Source organism: Sphaeramia orbicularis, chromosome 1 (genome assembly GCF_902148855.1).
Source record: "Sphaeramia orbicularis chromosome 1, fSphaOr1.1, whole genome shotgun sequence".
Lineage (NCBI taxonomy): Eukaryota > Metazoa > Chordata > Actinopteri > Kurtiformes > Apogonidae > Sphaeramia > Sphaeramia orbicularis.
In genome coordinates this window covers 55,284,383-55,307,265 of record NC_043957.1, presented here as the reverse complement: position 1 = coordinate 55,307,265, position 22,883 = coordinate 55,284,383, and the positions used below count along the sequence as shown (strand labels likewise).

At 38.7% G+C, this 22,883-nt stretch overlaps 1 protein-coding gene across 1 annotated transcript; it reads right to left on the bottom strand.

The window, feature by feature from the left end:
- Positions 1-589: 589 nt before the first annotated feature.
- LOC115418012 (ras and Rab interactor 2-like) lies at positions 590-22,501 on the bottom strand. Its single transcript, XM_030132293.1, is given in 9 exon segments — positions 590-1,792; positions 3,175-3,338; positions 8,509-8,640; positions 9,475-9,700; positions 10,004-10,086; positions 20,666-21,635; positions 21,637-21,914; positions 21,947-22,095; positions 22,287-22,501. Coding segments are annotated over 9 exon segments (2,544 nt in total). The 3' UTR covers positions 590-1,465.
- Between the last annotated feature and the right edge of the window lie 382 nt (positions 22,502-22,883).

Below are 22,883 nucleotides of genomic sequence, written 5' to 3'. Positions count from 1 at the left end.
GTTGGAGCAGTCTGAGCAAGAATTACAGCTGGACACATTGGACATCTGAGGACAATGCATGATCTGAAGAAGGACTGGGAGCCTCCTGGTGCTGACACAGACCTGCCTGGGATCTTTCTTGGTTGGTTCTCATCAAATGTCTTAACTAATACAATGACTTCACAGGTCTCATTAATTCATTTGGTCATGAATGGATGTCCTGGTCAAGTTGTTTTTAAGCTTTTTGAATGTTCTCCTTATATGCTTTCTATATTTATTTTGTGAACAGATACTGCATAAACAGTGTAATAAAGGCTCTACAGCACAGGTGTCAAACATGTGGCCTGGGGGCCAAATCCGGCCCGCCAAAGGGTCCAATCCGGCCCATAGGATGAATTGGTAAAATGCAAAAATTACACTGAAGATATTAACAATCAATGGTGTCAAGATAATTTTAATTCAGGTTCTACATACAGATCTCCGTTGGGTCAGATCAGTAAAATAGTATCACAATAACTTATAAACAATGACAACTGCAGATTTCATCTTTGTTTTAGTGAAAAAAATTAAATTACATGAAAATACTTACATTAACAAACTATCCTTTTACAAAAAAATGTGAATAACCTGAACAACTATGAACAACCTGAAATGTCTTAAGAGAAATAAATGCAATTTTACCAATATTATGCCTGGCACTATATGTTTGGTGTATTTGTAACGTAAGTGGTAACGCACATGTGGTTAAGACAGAATATTGTTAAAATTGCACTTGTTTTTCTTAAGACATTTTAAGTTGTTCATGTTATTCAGATTTTTAATGAAACATTGTAGATGTAAACATTATCAAAATGTAATTTTGCTTTTTTCACTGTTAATATTTTACTGGTTCGGCCCTCTGCAGATCATATTAGGGTGAAAGTGGCCCCTGAATTAAAATGAGTTTGACACCCCTGCTCTACAGCATGTGAAATGTCATAGTTTAATTCACAAATGTGAACATTTTTTAGAGGTTGACCCTAAAACACCCCTGTTGTACACCTAACTCCAACAGAACCCAAAACCTACCAAATCCTTCTGTAAAATTAGAAAAAAAATGTTGTGTTTGTGTAATGCTTAAAAATACTAACATCAAACTATTGTGGGCCTCAGCTTTTTTCTTTTAAACAGTTTATATAATGAATCAAAACTACTGTTTGAATGATATTTCATAGATTAAGACAGATACAATACACACACCATCTTTTCAATCAGACATACTAAAAACCTGTCCATAAAAAAAAACTTCCAAAAGCACCCTTAAAATACCATGAAACCTACTGTTGAGGATCAAGTAGGGCTGGGTGATCTCAAAATGGGATTGTGATAAAATTAAATGTTGATAACGATGATAAACCGTGGACATTTTTTCTTGATACGGACTATCACACAAAAAGAAATAAATATGGTATCCACAGTGCACATTGTACACTGTCATCTACTCCTGCTATTCAACCTGTAGACAGTTTCCATTGTGTACGAGTGCTGGGATGCAGAGGTTCAGGTTGGGGACCCTCCTGTAGACAAAGTGGAAGGCGTGGCCCCGGGGCCGGCTGTGGAGCTCCGCTTTAATTCTCTGGGGGTGGGTGTCGGGGGCAAGCTGCTGCCTCGTGTCCTCTGTCACCAGAAACAGTGCATAGTTCTCTGGGTCACGGATCTTGAACTTGTAAGCGCAGACTGAGCAGACCTCCTCTGTGGTGGTGTAAGGCTGGACTATCAGGGTTTTGGCTGTGCATCCTGTGTCTTCGTCTTGCAGGGCGACACGCAAATAGTTCTGCAGCACCAGACAGAAAAGGACAGATTAAGCATTTACACAGTACTATGAAGGTGTACTAGGTCACATTAAATACAAAATAAATCAAGTGGGAGAGGGGGATGATTAAGACCCTCACAAATGTATAAAAAAGGACAAAAGTATGACTTTATGAAGGCCTAAACCTGGAAGAAAAATCTCAAAATACTGAAGATTATGGTCATAAATGTACTCAGATAATCTCTGAAAATACAGTGCTAAATCTGCAAGGAATTCATACATTTGTGAGACACAAAAAGGCTTGGAAAAAGGTATTTTGAGGTGAAAAAAATTTAAGTAATAGTAATTTAGGAATTTGGAGGAAAAAAAAAGCTATTCTCTACAAAACAATCAATTTGTGGGAAAAAAAAAAAAAAATTAAATTATATATACATACATATATATATATATATATATATATATATATATATATATATATATATATATATATATATATATATATATACTTCTTTTTTTTTTACATAAAGATCATATCGTACAGACAAAGAAAAAAGAAAAATTCTGGTAATTTCAGTTTTTTCTGGAATGCTACGCCCCTTCTTCTTGTACAAAATGTGTTTTAACAGAAGTGACCCTGTAAGAAAAATACAGTGTTACACTATTCTCTCAGAATATACTGTCTGCTTGAAGGTTGTGTCATGGTGACCTCTCTCCAGGTGGTTAACCCCCACAGTGTTCCGTCTTCTTGGGCTTGTCTGTGATTCCTTCTTGCTTGAAGGCACTAAAGCTCCCTCAGTGTTTCAGTATTTTGTCTTGCCATAGGGGCATGGCCTAAGACAACTGGACAAAATGTACAAAAACAAGATGCTTCAATACCACCTGGAGATTGCCTCTGCCAAAGGAGGAAGGCGTGGGCTTTGTTACCATACACATACATCACAATGTTTAGAAACGTGAACCAATGAGTGTACCATTCTTTATTTTCGATAAGAATCTATATTTCCATGTGTTAGTCAGTCAGCTGCTGCTGCATCTTGCATCCAGTGACTCTGTCTTGTGTGTCAGTGTCTCAGAATTTTTGTATCAGACCCTAATACACCATCATAAACAACAGACAATAAGTTAAAGTATTTTTCAATTCCACTGCAGTGTTTGGACGAGCATGCAGACATGCAGCTACCAAACTATCCACTAGAGGGTACCATCCATTAACAACACCGTGTCCACATGCTGTCATGTTAGTAAAGCTTATCTCTTATCATTGCTCACGGTTAAAACAGTGCGTTTCATGCACCCTTCCAATGCCCGGTGTGAGGTTTGGACAGTTTTTTTCTTTTGGTGTATTTGTACAACTTTGACTCACTGCCTGGATGTTCATGGTAGGGTCAGGTCAGGCGTGATACCTGAAAGTCATCCACAGAGGGCGCTAAGCGCTGGGCAGTGCGCCGCTGATGCCACTGGTGCAGAGTGTTCCTGGCCTCAGAGCTCAGAACCCGGGCTGCCTGTTCCTCCTGGAAGTTCTTGATGAGGGCCATGGCTCCGTAGACACTGGTCAGGTAGTATCCACCTGTGGCAGACAGCCCATGAGACCATGGTCATGTTAGAAATTCAAGATGTTTGAGCATATGAGTTGAGTGGTTTCAGAAAATGGACCTTTCACTACCGCTCACTGCGCTCCATGTTTTCATGTAGAAAGATGAGCGTATCCAGGAACTCAGACAAACTCTCAGACCCTCCCCACACACATGCTTCTGTAGAAAACTGCATAAAACAGCTCATTCAGTCTGAAACAACACAAGCACTAGCTTATTCAGTCAAAATAAATGATATCCAAATGTGAGTAGCATAAATCCCATAACAAACTAAAGAGTTCATTATCCACAGTCAAGCATGCATCACATGTCGGAGTTCCCCTACATGCTTTCTGCAGTGACTCCACTACTTTGGATTTGGTCTCATTGTACAGTTCAGGAACTGCTTTCTGGGCAAAATACTTTCGGTTCAGAAGTTTGTATCTGGGCTCTGGTGTCTGCATCAGAGCATGACAGCCCTATTTCCAAACACTAGCTTTTAAGCCTGTTGGGTGAATGTGATGCTCTGTAACTGTAGCCAAACAGTTAGAGTCGGTGTTACTATGTTCCCCTGGTCCGTTCCTTAAGGCGTCCGGGCAGCACGCTCCATTTTTATTTTCATGCAGCGCTCTGTGGTGTGTTCCTGTCATTTAATAATTATGAAATATAATCGCTATCAAACATTTATGAATTGTGATTGAATCGTCAGGTGTCGCATCACGATGAATCTAATAATTGATGTATTGGCACACCCCCAACATGCACACACACATTTTCTTGTATGAACTACTAGTAGATCTTCTACCAAGTAGAAAAAACTTATGCACCACTACATCTAAGCCTCAGGGTTAGTTAAGATTAAAGTGTATACTCTGGATCTGCCAACGTAGACCAAGGTCATTATCGTAAACGAAAACTAATGAAATGACGAAAACTAGAATTAAAAAAACATTTTCGTTAACTGAAATAAATAAAAATTGTAATTAAAAGAAAAAAAAACAATAACTAACTGAAACTGTATTGTGTGTTTAGAAAACTAAGTAAAACGTATAAAAATTATGGATAAAATTCCCTTTGTTTTCATCTTTGTAAATGTCGGATTGATACGAAAGCGATTTATTTCACTCTAGCTTAGCTAGCGGCACCATACGACACTTCAGGGTCCGTCACTTCTCGTCACTTGTCATTTAGAGTCGTCTTCTGGTCCCCACTCTACCTGGAAACATGGAGACTAAAGTTGGGAGAAAGCAGCAGAGTCCTGTCTGGGATTTATTTGAATACGACGGGGAAGAAGAGAAAAGATACGACAAAACTAAAATTAATGCTAAAACTAAACTAAAACTAAGCATTTAGAAAAAAATGAAAACTAAAAAAAACTAGCAAACCTGTTCTAAAAACAAATTAAAACTAACTGAATTAGAGAAAAAAAAATCAAAACTAAAGTATAATGAAAAATCCAAAACTATTCTAACCTTGCTGCAGACAGGTTAGGGTTGGATTGAATTCTGGTGGCATTTTCAACCATCTTTGAAGAAACCAATCCAGTATGTTTAGTTCCATTCATCACCCTCCTGTATTATTTCACACTCACAGTTATGATTCTCAGAAGCTCATATATTTGTGAAATACTCCACTGACGCCAGTGGCAAGACTGCACATGGACTTGGGCTTTTCTTACGCGAGCTCTGTGCCAGACAGGCTGACGCTGAGAGGAAAATATTTTCTCCTAGGGAGGGTTCAGTCTGATTTCCTCTGAACCTGCTCCAGCTCATTCAGGTCTTACACTGACTGGAATTTCCTACCAGTGTCGTAATGACTGCCCCTCTAATGAATATGTTTTTTAGGGCATTCTTTCTGAACTGATCCATATATCTGAGGCGCAACAAGATAAACATTAAAACTAATTACATTTAAAGAAGGAAAAACTGCAGGCCTGTGTATTGATTTAACCCATAATGACCTAGTGCTACTTCTGTGCTAATTCTTAAGTGTTTTATCACTATTTATTACAATATTATCATCTGTATTGTGGGTTTTTCAATGAAAATCAGGTATTTTCCTATATTTAATTCACTGATTGTGTAGATGTTTATAGAAGCTCAGATTAAAGTTGTGGGCTATTGTATCAGAAATAGAGAAAACTGAAGAAAAAGTGACTTTATCAGCTAAGATGTCATTAACAGAATGTAAAAACAAGTGTCTGTAACCAGTGATTTGTCAACTCCATGGGTTTTAGTGGTGAATCAGCGTTGTAGAAGATGGCAGTGTTTCCATGTTCACTACAGCGCCTCTGAACATCCAAACTGGTCATATTTGATGACCATGAAAAGATGACAAACTGTATTTTACCTCAATTATTTCAACATATTGATAGGCTTAGTGATCCAGAAGTTATTAAACATTTTAGATCAGTAGATGATTTTGGTTGCCACTGGCTGTTTGGGTCTTTGAGCGTTAAGATTGTAGAAAGATTTCAGATTGTACATACTTTGTTCAGGATGTGTGTGTATGTACATGAAGTACTGTACACTAGACTTTTGATAGAAATAGTAAATTCCTAATATTTTACTGCATTCTAACTTAGACAGTAAAAAGTCAGAGTGCTCTGATTAAGATTAAGTTATTCACGGAGGGAATGTGGAGAATTTGATGTAGATCACACACATGTTTTTTTGAAATGTGATAAAATAACTGTGCTTTGGGAAATGGTGTGTAGAGTACTAAAACAAACAATGGGGTGTGAGATTCCAATGTGCTGTGATGTTCTGTATTTGTGCAACTTATCTGATGGAGATGTAGTGGGAAACAACATATACTTGCTTAAGATACTTTTAGTGGCTTGAAAAAAAGCTATTACAAGGAACTGGGGAAGGACAGAAGCACCTACACAGGACCTATGGCCAGGACGCTTTGGCGGTGACAGCTGGACAAATGCAGTACAGCATGCACGAATACACAACAGCATAAAAACTATGACATCCAGAACCCATGGATCTCCATGGGTCAATGTGCTAATTAACTTTGAAGTCTTGAAAATAGGTCTTTCTACAAAAAAATGGGTTGGAAACCTCGTGAAAATTGCTCCATACTGTTAGTATCTCCAGTCATATTGTGATGTCAGAAACCAGTATTTTCATCAAAAGTATTCAGTTTGTATTCAAAAGTACTCTACTTGTATTCATTTGTATGCTAGAAGTTATTCTTAGTGTAATATGAAGATTGTACCAGAGTAACTGACTTTTTTCCGGGAGAACCGCTACAAAAAGACTCTTGCACCCATGGAAAAACATGTGCGCCTACAGAAAGTTTTCAAAACATGGTGGACAAAAAAGTACATGTGAGTGGAAATTTTGGACATTGTGGGAAATAATTTACATATTCTGGGAAAAAGTTACATATTAATTAGTGGTGGGCAGCGATTAAATTTTTTAATCGCAATTAATCGCATGGCTTTCTGCAATTAATCGTGATTAATCGCATAGTTGTTGGGGGGGGGACGCATCAACAGCATGTATTGCCTTTCAGTGATATTCCAGACTGGAAGTACTCCGCTGATAAAAATAATTGCATGTCAGTGCTTCCAAACAACTGTGTCCTTCTCCCCCCCACCATCTGAAGACATTTAAAATGAAAATGTCCATGGAAAAAACCACTACTTTTACACATGTTTATGTCCCCACCAGTGTATTTACAGTTGTGAGTGATTGACAGGAGTCTTAAGCCCACTAATCAGTACTAATACTAATAAGCCCATTAATATGTGATGTTCAGTTGTTCAAAGCAAGCCAAAGGGGCCCTGAAGTGGTCAGAATAAGTTGCACTAACGTATGTTTTGTCCTTTCCGTGTTACCGTAGTCAGTTCGGACATAGAACTAACAGACATGTTTCTTTCACTCTGTTTGTATGGCCCCAAAAACGTTTGCCTGTGAGTATTTTATGTTCAGTTGTAAGAATGAATAGTATCAAATATCTCTGATGTGAACCTTTGTTGCTGAATAAAAAGACGTTGTAAATCTTTAATTAACCTGTAAATGCTAATCGTTAGCGTGTCTATGGATTTTCCCATTCAAGTTAGCATCGAGATAAAATGACTGCTAATACAACATTCACATCGTAAATGAGTAAAGGTTAGTTCAAAGGCTGACATATTAGACCTAAACACAACCAATGAATTTACATAAACTTAGCATGAGCCTGCAGAAAGAATTAGCAACCCATCTCCGACTGCTAGCATAAACGAATTAGCTTAAACATCAGCATTACTTGTAAAGTTCGCCGGTTTTCTCCTCTGAGCTGCACATACACACAGCACCGGTGTGTGGACCGGCAAAATAAAAGCATGAGTTTCAAAATAAGAGTCCGTATGTATAAATCAACTAAGACTTGCTTGAAAGGCAGAACAATAATAAAACGGCGTTAACGTGAGATAAAAAAAATTGTCGGTGTTATTTAATGAATGCGTTAACGCGGTAATAACGCGTTAACTTGCCCACCCCTAATATTAATATATGATAAACTAATACTGGGAAATAGTTGCATGTTGCCCAATCGAGACAGACACCGGTAAAAACTTACCCTATGGGAGACGAAGGCAAGAAGGAGGGCTTCTGACATGACTAGATTAATGTTCAAAATATGATAAAAAGGGAACATAGGGGTATGGTCTATACCTAAAACCCAACCTACTTTTGGTCCGATAAAAGCGGTCTCCCAGAGTGAAAAGTCAGTTGTTTCTGCAGATGTCAACTCAGTGTTTATTTTGTGTATGAATACACACTTTATGCGGCTCCAATTCTGAGTTTGTCTTTGGCTCTGTGTGACTGTTACTTGAAAAATTTCCACTACATAGATGGGAGTACAGAGACATAAATATAACTGGGGAAGACCGTCAAAGAGACCAGAGACGTCTCCCACTTGCGGTCGTAAATTTTACACGACAATATACAGCATATTCACAGCCTGGCCAAAAATCCACACGCAATATTTCACTGGATGGCTTTCAGTTTGACTAAGGGATGCATTCATTAAGGACATTGCTCATGCCATGCCATGCGTGTACAATATTTATTTATAGAGTTACATACATTTTTGGCCAAGATGTCTGGAATCTGTGGTGGTCAGTCCAGGTGTACCGGTAGGTATGAGGGTGTGTATGTCGGTACTTACCCTCTCCTTGAAGCAGAGACGGATCCAGCAGTTCCATCATGTACTGGATCTCTGTGTCCAGCTGAGGCATGTCACACTGAGCCACAACATAGGTCAGCATCGGCAGGAAGTCATCGGCTCCATACATCCTCCCTGGAAGGAAGAGATGCAATTAGGCGTGGTGGTTTTAAACGGGTCAAATGGGGGTCAGTGTTGTAAAATCGATCTAAAATGGTAAATGAAACGGCACTCACATAGCCTTCCTACCTTTATGCTATTCTAAGCACTGTCACAATCACACTAGAGCTGCAGCTGTAGATTATTTTTGTAATCGATTAATATATTAATTTCTGTATTGACTCGTTTTGATTTGATGATTATTTGAAAAGGTTAAAAAAATACAAAAAATGTGAAACAGACTTGTCTGAAAATGACAAACAACTTGTCCTGTAGTCCAGAACCAGCTGAATCAACAACCACAAAACAGTACAAAAGAAAAAGGATATCTAAAAATATCTACATTGAAATAGCAATAACAACAGTATAAAAGTATGTATACATATCTATATCTAGATAGATAGATAGATAGATAGAAGTCAAATGACATTCTTCTTCTTCTTCTTCTCAATACTGTTTACCTTAGGGGTGCTACAGTACAGGTAGTTTGGTCCATATCTCGGTTCTTGGGTCACAGTTTTGGTTCAGTTTCGGTACATGATTCATGCATATAGAAAACCATTTTTTTTTCTCCCAAAAAAGCATTTTTATTTTGCTTGTCAGCAAAACCTGAATTTCACAGTAGGAACAAATTATATCACTGTACTGAATAAAATAACACTTTCTGTATTGAACAGTAGAACCCTTTCTTATTCCTTGTATACAGTCGTATAAAACAAACATGTGCACACATAGGGCCCAAAGGGGCCTTTCTTTAAATAAATAAATTCCTTTTCTGCCTAGGGATGTCCAAGTTCCCATCTCTGATACCTGAGTTATCCTGCATGATGGTGTAGATGAGTTTGCAGACACGCAGCAGCAGTGACACCTTCTTCTCAGGTGAATACATCTTCCTCATGTTTAGGAACTTGTGGCGGATCTTCTCAATAGCCACGGGGTCCGGAGGGATGGCGCCGTCCACCCCCAGCTGCTGAGGTCTTTTGGTCTTGGCTAGCTCCAGGTTGTCCTTCAGCTGCTTCCACGCTCCACTGTTCACCTGCACACAATCACATATGGAATAAAAAAGGCCAGTGAGTACCCTCTAATGCCACAGGATAATAACGAGTTTTAAATTATTAATTCATTATTATTATTAATTATTAGTTAATTTTGATCCTGAGTGTGTGTGTGTGTGTATACACTGTACTGTTATGTATTGTAGATAAAGAAACTGTAACCACACAATTACCTCTGCGAGTAAATATAAATATTCTGAATCTGAATTGTATGTTGAGAGAAGCTACAGTTTCACTTTAGCTTTCATGTTTTCCCACCCTGCATCACACATGACTGTTCTCACCTGGTAGTCATGCAAGATCGCCTCAATGACGCTCTTCAGAGGTTTCAGGACACACTTGTGCATGGCTTTCTCAAGGACCTGGTCTGCAGAGGACACATATGAAACGAGACATTTTTAATTAAGGGACATCAATGAATCAAGTAATATCTAATAACTGAAAATGTGTCACCATCTATTGCGTAAATGCAATGCCAGGCCACTTTATCCAAAATTAAACCAATGTGTCACCTCCTGAAATCTGAAAATGAGCACTAAAGTTTGACTTTCACACAATGTTGAGTAACGTTTTACCAGATTACACATTTGCTTTTAAACTAAATTACAAATCAGTGGTTCATACTGTGATTATTAACCAGTTTAACTCACAAAAGACCCAAACATCCACCAGCAACCCAAACCATCTACTGATCTAAACTGTTTAATACCCTTTGACCCACTAATCCTATCAATCCATGTAAATAATTGGTGAAAAATGCAGTTTGTCGTCTTCTCATGGTCATCAGATATGACCCATTTGGACGTTCAGAGGCTCCATAGTGAATGTGGAAATGCAGTCATCTTTTATAACATTGATTCACCAGTAAAACCCATCAAGGTCGATAAATGACAGTGGATGGAGACACTGGGTTTATGTTCAATTCATGATATATTTGACTGAAAAAGTCACTTTTTCTTCAGTTTTCTCTGTTGCTGATATAATGACCCTCAACTTTAATCAGAATTTTTTAAACATCTACATGATTAGTAAATGAAATACAAGAAAATACATGATTTTCACTGAGAAAAAATACAAAATACAGAGGATAATATTACAATAAATGGTGATAAATCACTTAAGAAAGGTTAAGTAGAGTGAAAGATTCATTTGCGAACTGCCACAAAAGCAACAACGGGTCTTTATGGGTTAAAGAATGACCAATTTAGAATCAGAATCAAAGAACTGAAAAACATCCATCCATGTTAGTTCCATTCAGCTGCCATGCAGTAAAGAGTTGGTCCTCTACAATGGCTACGTCTGTACTGCAGACCTACGTCCATATAATACAAACAATTTCCTGCCTACCTAAACTATGCCCAGCATGTCACATTCATACAGTTGAGTCTTATTGTTCCCTGACAGAGCTATGCATGGGTCACAGACATCCCAGCCTCATCAGATACACAGAACTGAAAACACTGGAACAAATTAAAGGGGCGATCATGTAGATACAAGAGCCCTGTTGTCCTTTAGGTGATTCAGGGTGAATATATTCCACTTCCACTAAACAAATGTGCACTCTGAATGTGCCTAGTGTTGCCAGTGGCCTGAGGTAAGGGTTGGGCTCTTCTTTATTTCACACTGCCTGCTCGGACAAATCAGTCTAAAACCACAGATTAGGAGAGGACTGAGGATCTGCACGAAAACACTGTAAAAGTGCAGTGTGGAAGACAGAGGAGGATATAATGGCAGAAATAAAATATCGTATTCCGAATTATGTTTTCATTAGTTTATAATCACATGGAAATGAGAATCATTATGTTTCTGTTTCCATAAAATGGGTTGTTTACATCTACAGAGGGAGCAGCTCATTCTTCACAATGTCGCTATGTTTCAACAGTAGCTCAGAATGGATGTGCTCTTCCTCCTGTTTTGCTTTTTTCCCCCGTTATGTAGTGGGCAGCATCCAGCACCAAACATCACATACTGTTTGGGTCAAATGTGACCTGATCTGACATTTGACAGCAGAAAACATTCTATGAATACCAATTTTATAGGCCAAAATTTGAAGTGCTACAAACTAAACTGTTGTGCATTGAGGGTGTTCCGGGTCAAATATGATCCACATCAAATGAAATTAATTTGAATTTGTAATTTTTTTTTTTTTTTTTAAAAAGGTGGTTTTAATAAATCTTAATAATGTAAAACTGTACATTAAATTATAATAATAAAAAAGTTCTAATTTTTTTTTTTTTTAAGTAGACAGATAGTAAACTACAGCTAAAATGTTTACCACTGTGTAAAAAAAATCCACAAGCTACGGACAACTAGTTAACAGTTGGATTTTAAAGTAATCTTTTTCTGTACATGTAGCATCTAGATACTTCCTACTCAGATATCAAACATGGTTTGAAAAATCTGGAAAAGTAAACCACTAAAAAAGACAAGAACAAACAAAACAAACACTGGCTCAAATGAGGAAGCTCTGTGTTTGTAGTGTGGGTGATGTCACTGAATATCATGTTGAATTATATATAATATATACAATTATATAACACATAATAAATATTGGTCAATATCCAAAGGAAATTTGGATGTTGAGCAATGTTTTCCATTGGACTTCATCTACCAGACATCAACCCTCCCTCTACAAACACCTCTGCTGCCTTCGTATAGCTGATGGTGCGCTCACATAAAGGTTCAGAACCAAACTGAAGCAGATTTTCAGCCAGGATGTAACCACTTTTAAAGCAGAACTATGTAACATTTTGACCTTAATTAAACAGCTTCAAAGTATCTGTCATGGTTAAATGGCTTATTAGGGGGAGAATGGAAGCTCTCCCTCTTCCCACTAGGGTAGAGGTCTCAAACATGCGTCCCGGGGGCCAAATGCGGCCCGCCAAAGGTTCCAGTGCGGCCCCTGGGATGAATTTGTAAAGTGCAAAAATAAAAAGGCTGTCAAACTCATTTTAGTTCAGGTTCCACATACAGACCAATATAATCTACAGTCAAATAATAACAGCAGAATAACCTACAAAAAAAGAATGACTCCAGATTTTCTTCTTGGTTTGATGTGAAAAAAAATATTACACTATGCCTATAAATAATGACAACTTCAAATTTTTGTCTTTGTTTTAGTGCAAAAAATAACATTAAATTATGAAAATATTTACATTTACAAATGATCCTGAAACAATAAAATGTGAATATCCTGAGCAAATATGAACAACCTGAAATGTCTAAAGGAAATTCAGCACAATTTGAACTATTTTCTGCCTGTTCCTCAGTGTTTAGTGTCTTTGTAGATTCGATCCATAATGCACATGTAGAAATGATAAGTTGAGGCAGAATATTGTTAAAATTGCACTTATTTTTCTTAAGAAATTTCTTTTTTTTTTCAGGTTCTTCACATCGTTTTTGTTTGTATAGTTTATAAAAGCAAGTATTTTCATAAAATAATGGGGTTTTTTTGCACTAAGACAGACAAAAATCTGGAGTTGTCATTATTTCTAGGTTGTTGTGTTATTATCTTACTGGTCCGGCCCACTGGAGATCAAATCGGGCTGAATGTGGCCCCTGAAAGAAAATGAGTTTGAGAGCCCTGCACTAGGATCTCAAGGGCCAAATATGCCACTTGCAACTTCTCTGCCACTGTCCTGGTGTCGTAGATCTCATCTCCTGTGAGAAGCGTCACGGTTTATGGCACTACGACACAAACACGCCCCCAGCCAGGTACCGCCAGCTAGCTATAAACACAAGCCAGCCATGGCTTCATTTCACAGGCGTTTACTAAGGCAGAGCCGGCGGAGAAAAGGAAGAGGTGGCTATTGACAGAAGATGGAGGAAGAAGAAAAAAGTGAGTGACCAAACGAGGAACGAGTCTGTGAATGTAAACATTTTTGGGAAATGTGACTTTTTTTTTTTACACTAAAACAAAGAGAAAATCAGCAGTTTTCAATATTTGTAGTTTATTATGATAGTATTTTACTGGTTGGATCCACTTTAGGTTGAATGGACCTAAAATGATTCTTACATCTTTGACCTTTAACCCTTTCATGCATTGTGGTCACTACAGTGGACAGTTCTTCTCCAGCTGTTCTCTTGTATATTCATAGGTTTTGTTGTTTTAGTTCCATATCAGCCAACACAGTGGACACTTATGCAGCATCCCATAATACACTGTAATTCATACCATTACTATAACTTTGCGGTTCTTGATAAACCTGATCTGCAATAACATGTTTAAGTGTAAATCAGTTGTTAGTTGTTTGACAAAAAGAGTTGTTTTTTTGCATATTATATGAGGTAATAACTAGCATTAGAGTATGTTAAAATGTGAGAAAACATCAAATTAGCAGCCTTAAAAATGTTTTTATTTCATTGTTTTCATTTTACTTTCTGATATTGGGTTTTAAATACATATTTCTTTCCTTAAAAAATTAAATGCATGGACATTTTTGTAACTCCATGAAAAAAAAAAACTCGATCGCAACTTTTTTTTTTATGCCTAAGGAGGTATAAAAACACTCCAGAAAAAAAGTCTTGACTAAGGTTCTCATAATTCATGCATGAAAGGGTTAATATCTTGAGTGTGATTTTTGCATTTCACAAATTCATCCCACGGGCCAGACTGAGGCCTTTGGTGGGCCGGATTTGGCCCCCGAGCCGCATATTTGACACCTGTGGTCTAGATAATCATTGTTGTTATCAATATTAGCCCTGGGATGACAGCATGCTAATTGCTAATTAGGTAGGGATGCGGTGACAGGTGGGAGTTGCTGATGTCTGTTAGCCTGTAAGCTCTTTAACTGTGCAGCTAACATTAGCAGTGCGGTGCTAGCGGCTGCATACGGAGCCCCAGACCGATGGTATCTGCACCCACAACTGGTGTGTCAATGTGACCCGTCCGCCTGGATGGCCATGGGGTTCCTGTCTGCACCATCACTGTTTTTGGCCTTCTCATTGGTGGCTTCATTCAAAACGAATGCACATGGTCAGAGGGGGAGGGTTAGGTGTGGGTTTTACGACAGTGAATATGTGCTTTGAAACTGTAGGAGGAGCTCCACAGAGAAAAATGCTACAAAAACAGTGAAAAAGAACCAAAACGATAAAATGTTCTATACTGTTGCTCTGCTTTAAATCTTCCTGTAAACATTTGTCCAGTCCTATGCAGGGTTGTCTCATCATGTCAGCCCATCTCCCTGCTCTAACTTCTCTTTATTTAGATTTTTCAGGGTAACATAAATCAGTCCTTTTCCAGCGGTGACATTTGAGAGTGTGAAATGCTTTCTGTGCATATCTGTGGTCTGTTAGCACAATCCAAATGGATCACTGTGAACAAGGCTTTGCTGTTATTGTTTACAAAGAACAAGGGAGGAGAGATGAGTGCAAAAACATGCTTACATATTCATCCAACTGCTCCAATCCACAATAAACCCATTTGACTCAAATGTCTGTGTACTTTATTTGTATGTTCCTCATGACTTGAATGGAAGCACTTTTATAGGATTCAATAGCATGAGATATTAGGACAGGCCTAGTTGGATCTTTCTCTATGACTATTAATGTGCTGGGAGATTAAAGCAGTGAGTTTAGATCCCAGAATAACCCACTGGCCACAGCTCACTGGCATTTCTGTAATTCAACACCAGCGCTGGCTTAAGAAGACTAATATAGAAAGCTTCAGCTTCAGCGTCTGATTCCCCTGAAAATGACAGGCCTGGACACTTCACATTAATTTTCCCTGAGTCTTTTTTGGGATCAAGTTACATCTGACAAGTTTTATTCCTCAAATTATGCTGGAATAAAAGCATGTAGAGAGATGCTATATGACACAAAAATCATAATTTGTGTCCACAAATATGACCAATTGTCCCAACAATGTCTGCTGCATTGATTTGCATTAACTTTGTATTGGTGATAAAGCAGTTGTTATCAATGTGAAACATGTTTATCAATCAATCAATCAAATTTTATTTATATAGTGTCACATAGGGCAGTGCAATTAATCGAAATTCAATTACGATTTCGATTATTACACGCAACGATTACAAAAATTATGTAATCGAGAAAAAACTATTATTAATTTTGAGTTGTTTTAATTCACGCGCACGCAAGCTACCATGAGCTGCTCTGCCCCGCCCCCCTCTAAGCTACTGCTGCCAGCTAGCCGGCAGGTCCACCCCAAGAGGACAGTTGTACCAGCGGTCTGGAAAAATGGCAGGAGAATCCCAGCAGAAGTGCTTGGTAAACAAAAAAGGCAAGTCAAATTCAATTGTATGGAATCACTTTGGGTTTGATGAAGAAGACGAAGAGCAAAAACACATCACGTGCAAAAAGTGTTTCGTAGTTGTGTCAACTAACACAACAAACCTTTAAACCATCTAAAGTTGAACCACCGCGACCTTTATCATAATCTTATGAAAAACTAAAACACATAAAAACAACTCCGTCTACAACTTCGTCCGCAATGCAGTCTTCAGTTTCCGTATCTCTTTACGCTACAACTCCCGTATTAACCTAACCCTAACCCGTATAACCCTAACGTACGTATTCTATAGATGGTTGATGTATACAGAAGGCCTGAACTGAAACCTCACGGCACGCCACTGAATTTACTATGTTTCATACTACATTGAACATTCTTGAATTTATAATTTGCACTTTACGTGAGTTTTTTTTTTTTTTTTAATTGCTACAGTTCTATGGCAAGTCTATAGCAGTTTAATTCCAGTGCACTATTTGTTTACAAAAGGAAACATACTTGAATTTACAGTACACTTATTTGCATTCAAAGATTTTTTTGTTTTGTACAAAAGTGAACATACTTTGTTTTAGTGGTTAAAAGCTTTATTTATGTTTAAAGAGTATATTTACCTCCGCCAAGGAGGTTATGTTTTTGCCAGGGTTTGTTTGTCTGTCTGTTTGTTTGTCTGTCCGTTAGTGTGCAACTTAACTCAAAAAGTTAAGAACAGATTTTGATGAAATTTTCAGCGTTTGTTGGAAATGGGATAAGGAAGAAATGATTAACTTTTGGGGGTGATCCGGAAGAAATCCTGGATTCTGGATCACTTTGAAATTTTCGTTAACATTGTGGTAAATGGGGCCAAAATTTTCGTTTCCCAATATCTCGCTTAATTATTGACCAAAACTCATGAAATTTAACTCAGGAATTGACAATGGGGTCCTCTATCACATTTCAAAGGCTGATCCGGATCTGATCCAGAAGGCGGATTTTATTCTAAAAAATAAATGTAGGATTTGTATCACCGATTATGTGGGGAATTTTTTCGCTTGGTGGAGGTCTGCGCTCTCCGAGTGCTTTTCTAGTTTATACTGTTTTGCAAGAAAAAAATAAACAACTTTAAGGTTAACAAATAATTGTTTTTAATAATCGTGATTTCAATTATTGCTAAAATAATCGTGATTATTTTTTTTTCTAAAATCGAGCAGCCCTAGTGTCACATCATAACAAAAGTTATCTCATGACACTGAAGAGCTTGTCTAAACCAGATTCTTACACCAATTTACAGAAACACCCCAAAAATTCCTCCAGGAGCGAACACTTGGTGACAGTGGAGAGGAAAAACTTCCTTGTAACAGGCAGAAACCTCGAGGGGTAAAACAGAGAGGGATAAAATTTATATTGTGATAATTATATTAATGATGGTATAAACCAGGGGCCTCAAACTCATTTTCTTTCAGGGGCCACATTCAGCCTGATTTTATCTCAAGTGGGCCGGACCAGTAAAATAATAGCATAATAACCTATAAATAATGACAACTCCAAATTTTAGTTTATGTTTTAGTGCAAAAAAAAGCATTAATAACCTTAAAAAATGAAATTTGTTAAGAAAAATAAGTGCAATTTTAACAATACTATGCCTCAACTTATCATTTCTACATGTGCATTATGGATCGGATCTACAAAAACACTGAAAACTTAGTAACAGGCAGAAAATTGTTAAAACTGGGCTTAATTTTCTTTAGACATTTTCGGTTGTTCATATTTGTTTAGGTTATTCACATTTTATTGTTACAAGGTAGTTTGTAAATGGAAATGTCTTCATAATTTAATGTTATTTTTTCCACGGAAACAAAGACAAAAAAATTGAAGTTGTCATTATTTATAGGCATAGTGTAATATTATTTTCACATCAAACCGCGAAGAAAATATGGAGTCATTATTTTTTGTAGGTTTTTATGCTATTATTTTACTGTAGATCATATTGGTCTGTATGTGGAACCTGAACTAAAATAACTGAATATAATAATAATAATAATAATAATAATAATAATAATAATAATAATAATAATACATCAGTTTTATATAGCGCTTTTCTAAGTACTCAAAGACGCTAAAGCGGAACTCTAAATTAAAATTCAACAGCCTTGACAATGGAATTTTTGCACTTTGCAAATTCATCCCACGGACCGCAATGGAACCTTTGGCAGGCTGCATTTGGCCCCTGGGCTGCATGTTTGACACCCCTGGTATAAACCGTTTTCTTTTGTCTTAGGGTTTAGTTCATGTCCTCTCTCAGTTACAACACTTTGTTTCGGTGATTTGTTAACTGGAGTAATGTATATTTTGATGTTGAACAAAACTTTACCATCTTAATTGTTTTGAATGTTCTACCTCTAGATGTGTGAAATGCTCAGCGGTTTGGTAAATGTCATGTTCTGACCATAAGAAAGAGTTTGCAACTACAAAAGAAGTCTTCTACACTGTTTTTCCTTTGTTGTGTAAGAACTCAGATTGTGCTCTTTTGATTTATTTTGATATGTTAAACCAGGGGTGTCAAACTCATTTTCTTTCAGGGGCCACATTCAGCCCAATTTGATCTTGAGTGGGCCGGACCAATAAAACAATAGCATAATAGCCTATAAATAATGACAACTCCAGATTTTCTATATGCAAAAAATAACATTAACTTATGAAAACATTCACATTTTACAAACTATCCAAACAAAAAAAGATGTGAAAATGTGAAATTTCTGAAAAAAAAAAATAATAAAAAAAAATTTGATCAATATTATGCTTCAACTTATGATTAATACATGTGATTTACAGATCAGATCTACCAAGACACAAAACAGGCAGAATATTGTTTAAATTGCACTTATTTTACTTTAGACATTTCAGGTTGTTCATATTTGTTCAGGTTATTGACGTTTTATTATTCAAGGATATCAGAATTTAATTTCTTTGCAATAAATCAAAGAGAAAAAAATGGTGTTGCCATTATTTTTTGGCTTGATGTCATATTATTTTTTTCACACGTCTTGTGCTGTTACTGTAACAAAGTAATTTCCCCATTGTGTGGATCAATAAAGTAAGTCTAAGAAGAAAATTTGGAGTCATTATTTCTAGGTTATTATACTATTATTTTCGAGTCGACGCCCTTGACTGTTACTATGTTCTGCACTTTGCAAATTTATCCTGCGGGCCAGATTGGGACCTTTGGCGGGCCGGTTTTGGCCCCTGGGCCGCATGTTTGACACCTGTGCCTTAAACCTTAAAATGAAAACATGTAGAGACATGCAGTTTGAGGCAAACTTTTCATTCAACTGCCCACACGTGTACAGTAATAACCCTTAAAAACCCAAAAACACCTGCTGATTTGAAATGTTTCATAGCATGTATCGTATTTTCCGGACTATAAGCCACTAGTTTTTTCTCACGCTTTGAACCCTGCAGCTTACACAACGATGCGGCTCATGTATAATTTTTATGGGGCTAGCGGCCTCCAGGGGGCGTTCTAGCAGGAAGCACAAAAGTGAGACAGACAGGTGGAAGAGGTGATGTGAAGAGGAGAAGTTTTAAGCTTAACGTTTAACAGTCATTTTGCACAAACCCTCATCATGGAAAACACACGAAGAAATGCATATGATGCAGCTTTTAAGTTGAAAGCAATCGATGTGTCTGTAAAGAAGAAAACAGAGCTGCAGCACAGAAGAGACAATGAGAGACAACAGAAGAGAGACTGAGAAGGTGTGTGACGGAGCCTTTCTGAGGCTGTTCAACTCTGACACTGAAGAAGACGACTGCAGTGGTTTCAATGAGCAGAAGGAAGATAAAGATAAAGATCAATGACTTTTCTGGGTTTTTGAACCAGCCGTGTTCCAGGCACTGTTTGGAAAAAAGCAGTTAAGGTATGGAAATAAATATGTAAATAAACTTTCTGTTCACCATCCTTCTGTGTAAATATCTCATGTTACAATGTGGACACCTGCAGCTTATAGTCAGGTGTGGCCTATATATGTACTTTTTTTTTTTTTTTTTTTTTTAATTTGCTGGGTGCGGCTTATATTCAGGTGCCCTCTGTAGTCCGGAAAATACGGTAAATAATTGGTGTAAAATGCAGTCACCTTTTCATTGTCATCAGATATGAACCATTTGGACGTTCAGAGGCTCCGTAGTGAATATGGAAACAGTCTACAACATTGATTCACCAGTAAAACCCATGGAGTTAGATCAATGACAGTGGATGGAGACACTTGTTTTACATTCAGTTATTGATATCTTTGCTGAAAAAGGCACTTTTTCCTCAGTTTTCTTGAGCTTTTCTGAACATCTACAAGATCTGTGAATTAAATATAGGAAAATAACAGATTTTTACAGAAAAATACAAAATGCAGATGATAATATTATAATAAATGGTGATATATCACTTAGTAATGGTTAAATGTAGAGAGAAATAATTTGGATATCAGCAAAAAAAAGTATTTCTGGGTCTTCATGGGTTAAAGAATAAGCATTTTGGGCTTGATCCATGACATTTTGTATTATTATTATTATTATTATTATTATCATTATTATTATTATTATGATGTTATATTTGTCATGTTATGTCTTTTAGGAATATTTCAAATTTTTTCACATTGTCCAGCTGTAGGCAACCACCCAGACACCAAAAGCTACAACTGATTTAATTCAAAACAATCTGGACAGGCAGACTTACCAATGTGGTCTTCAGGTATGAGTGACTCCAAAGGGGGGTCCAGCTCCGAGCTCTGGCTGAGGTAAGCCTTCATCTGCGTCATAAACTGCCTGAGAGTCTGCAGAAAGTCCATCCCAGACATATGGCAGCCTCGGTTCTCCTTAACAAAGCTGATGTAGTCCTGGACCAGGGAACCGAAGTAGGAGCTCTTATCACGGGACAGCTCGGCAATCCTTTTAATCGCCCGCCGCTCTGGGGTCACGAGGGAGGTGAGCATGCTGCTCACCTTGCGGAAACGACCCTTCAAGGCCCTTGGGAGGATGAAGGATCCCCCACCAAGGCTCACACCCACCCTTTGCCTGCGCGCTTTAAAGGAAGGTCGAAGACGCATTTCTAAGTCTGCCTCCAGGCCGACCCCATAGTCTTCATCTTCCTCTGCATCTTCATCGTCTTCGCTGCTGTCCTTCCCCGGGTCTTCGTGGTTCAGATGTTGAGAGGGGCTGGAAGCCAGACCTTCCTGACCCAGTGAATACTCCAGTGTATCTGAGGACGAAGTGGATATGCTCATGTCACTGAGTCGCTGGCGTCCCCTCTCACTTGACGCAGATGCACTTCCGGCCCCTGATAATCCATCAGAGGGGACGACAGGATGAGGTTGGCAGGTTGGGAGCTTGGCACGGGACAAAGCCTTGGCGATGGTCTCATCATCGAGGGCGATGTGGCAGCGGAGGGCAACCAGATCTGGCTTTTTCGGTCTTGGAGGTGGCTGTTTTGAAGGCGTGGGTATGGGTGAGCGGGCATTTTTGAGTGGGCTGCTGCTCTTGGCACCCATCGACGGTCGAGCAGGAGCCGGACGCCTGCTGGGGGTCTGACTTTGCTTTGCAGCTGCAGCGACAGCCTCGGGCATACTCTTAGGCCTGGTTATGGCTGCTGCTGCAGAAGGACCTGGTGGAGGTGGGGCGGGACGGCGGCGTGGCATTGAGCGGGGGGGGAGGGGGGCGAGGGGGAGGGGGGTGCAAATTGCCGCTCAGTTTGATTTTGTCAGTGTGCTGCTCACTTCCTTCCAGGGAAGACTTCCCCACATTCCCTTGGCTCCCGTCCGACTTGACTACCGGCAAGTCTTGCTGGCAGTGGTGACAGCAGCGGTGATGGTGGAGGGTCTGAAGAAACAGGGGGTTCACGAAGCACCGGGGGCCGTTAGAAAGTTTCCTCTCAATATGACAGGAAGGTGAAGAGGGAGCAGGAGAAGATGAAGAAGAAAAGGCAGGCTCTTAAATTTGGGGGTATGCTGTCACAGTGAGCCTCGGTCTGTCTCTGCGGTGACCCCCGACCTCCCTGTTCCTGCCAGTGTGTTGGGGGGGGGTGCGCTGAGGGTCTGGCTCACTGGCTCAGAGGACGACAGTGACAGAGGGAGGTAGGACGAAGGCTGTACAGACCAGAGTCCCAGAAGCCTGTAACACACAAACACATAGAAACACTCAGAGTAAACATTAACTAACCTTAAGCTGAACAAATAAATCATAAAATAACAGCCCAAGGTTCCAGGAAGGTGGATAAAGTCAAAAAAGAACTCACAAAACCAACATGTCACAGTAAAACTCACATTAAACAAAGCAAAGAGACTCAGAAAACACTCACAGACATTACAGAAATCTTCTCAGTATATCCCTCAGCGTTTAACTCCCTTGTTAACGTGTTTCTTCCTTCTAAGTGTAGCGAGTTCTGCTTGGTTTCTCTGGGCTGTGATTCACACTGTGTCGACACACCCAGAGACATGGAGAGGGAGTGTCCCATGCTAATCACAGAGTAGGAGGAAGCTAAACACACCACACTGAGTGCAGCTGCCAGCTCCCTCATTGCTCCTTCCTGCTCTCTTTTCCTCTGCTTCCCTGTAATTCTTCAGCTGAGTTGTTTGAGGATATTTTACTGCCCTCTGGCCTATTTATTTTTGCTCTGTTAGTCCTGTGTGCGCCCCAGGAACATGTTTGTTTTTGTGTGCTTTTGACTCAATCATCCTATTGTCTTCAATTATTTGGCGGCAGAGTCCTCATGCCAACACATGACAACAGCTTGAAAAGACGACACTAGCATGTTTCTACAATGTACTAGTGTATAAACAGGCAACTACTCACTCCCTCTTCAAGTGATTACAGCTCATGCTTAGTAAAGACTAGAGCTGAAGCCTAAAAATGGAAACGGTAGCTCTTGTATTCCTGCTATTATAAAGAGTCTGAGGGGT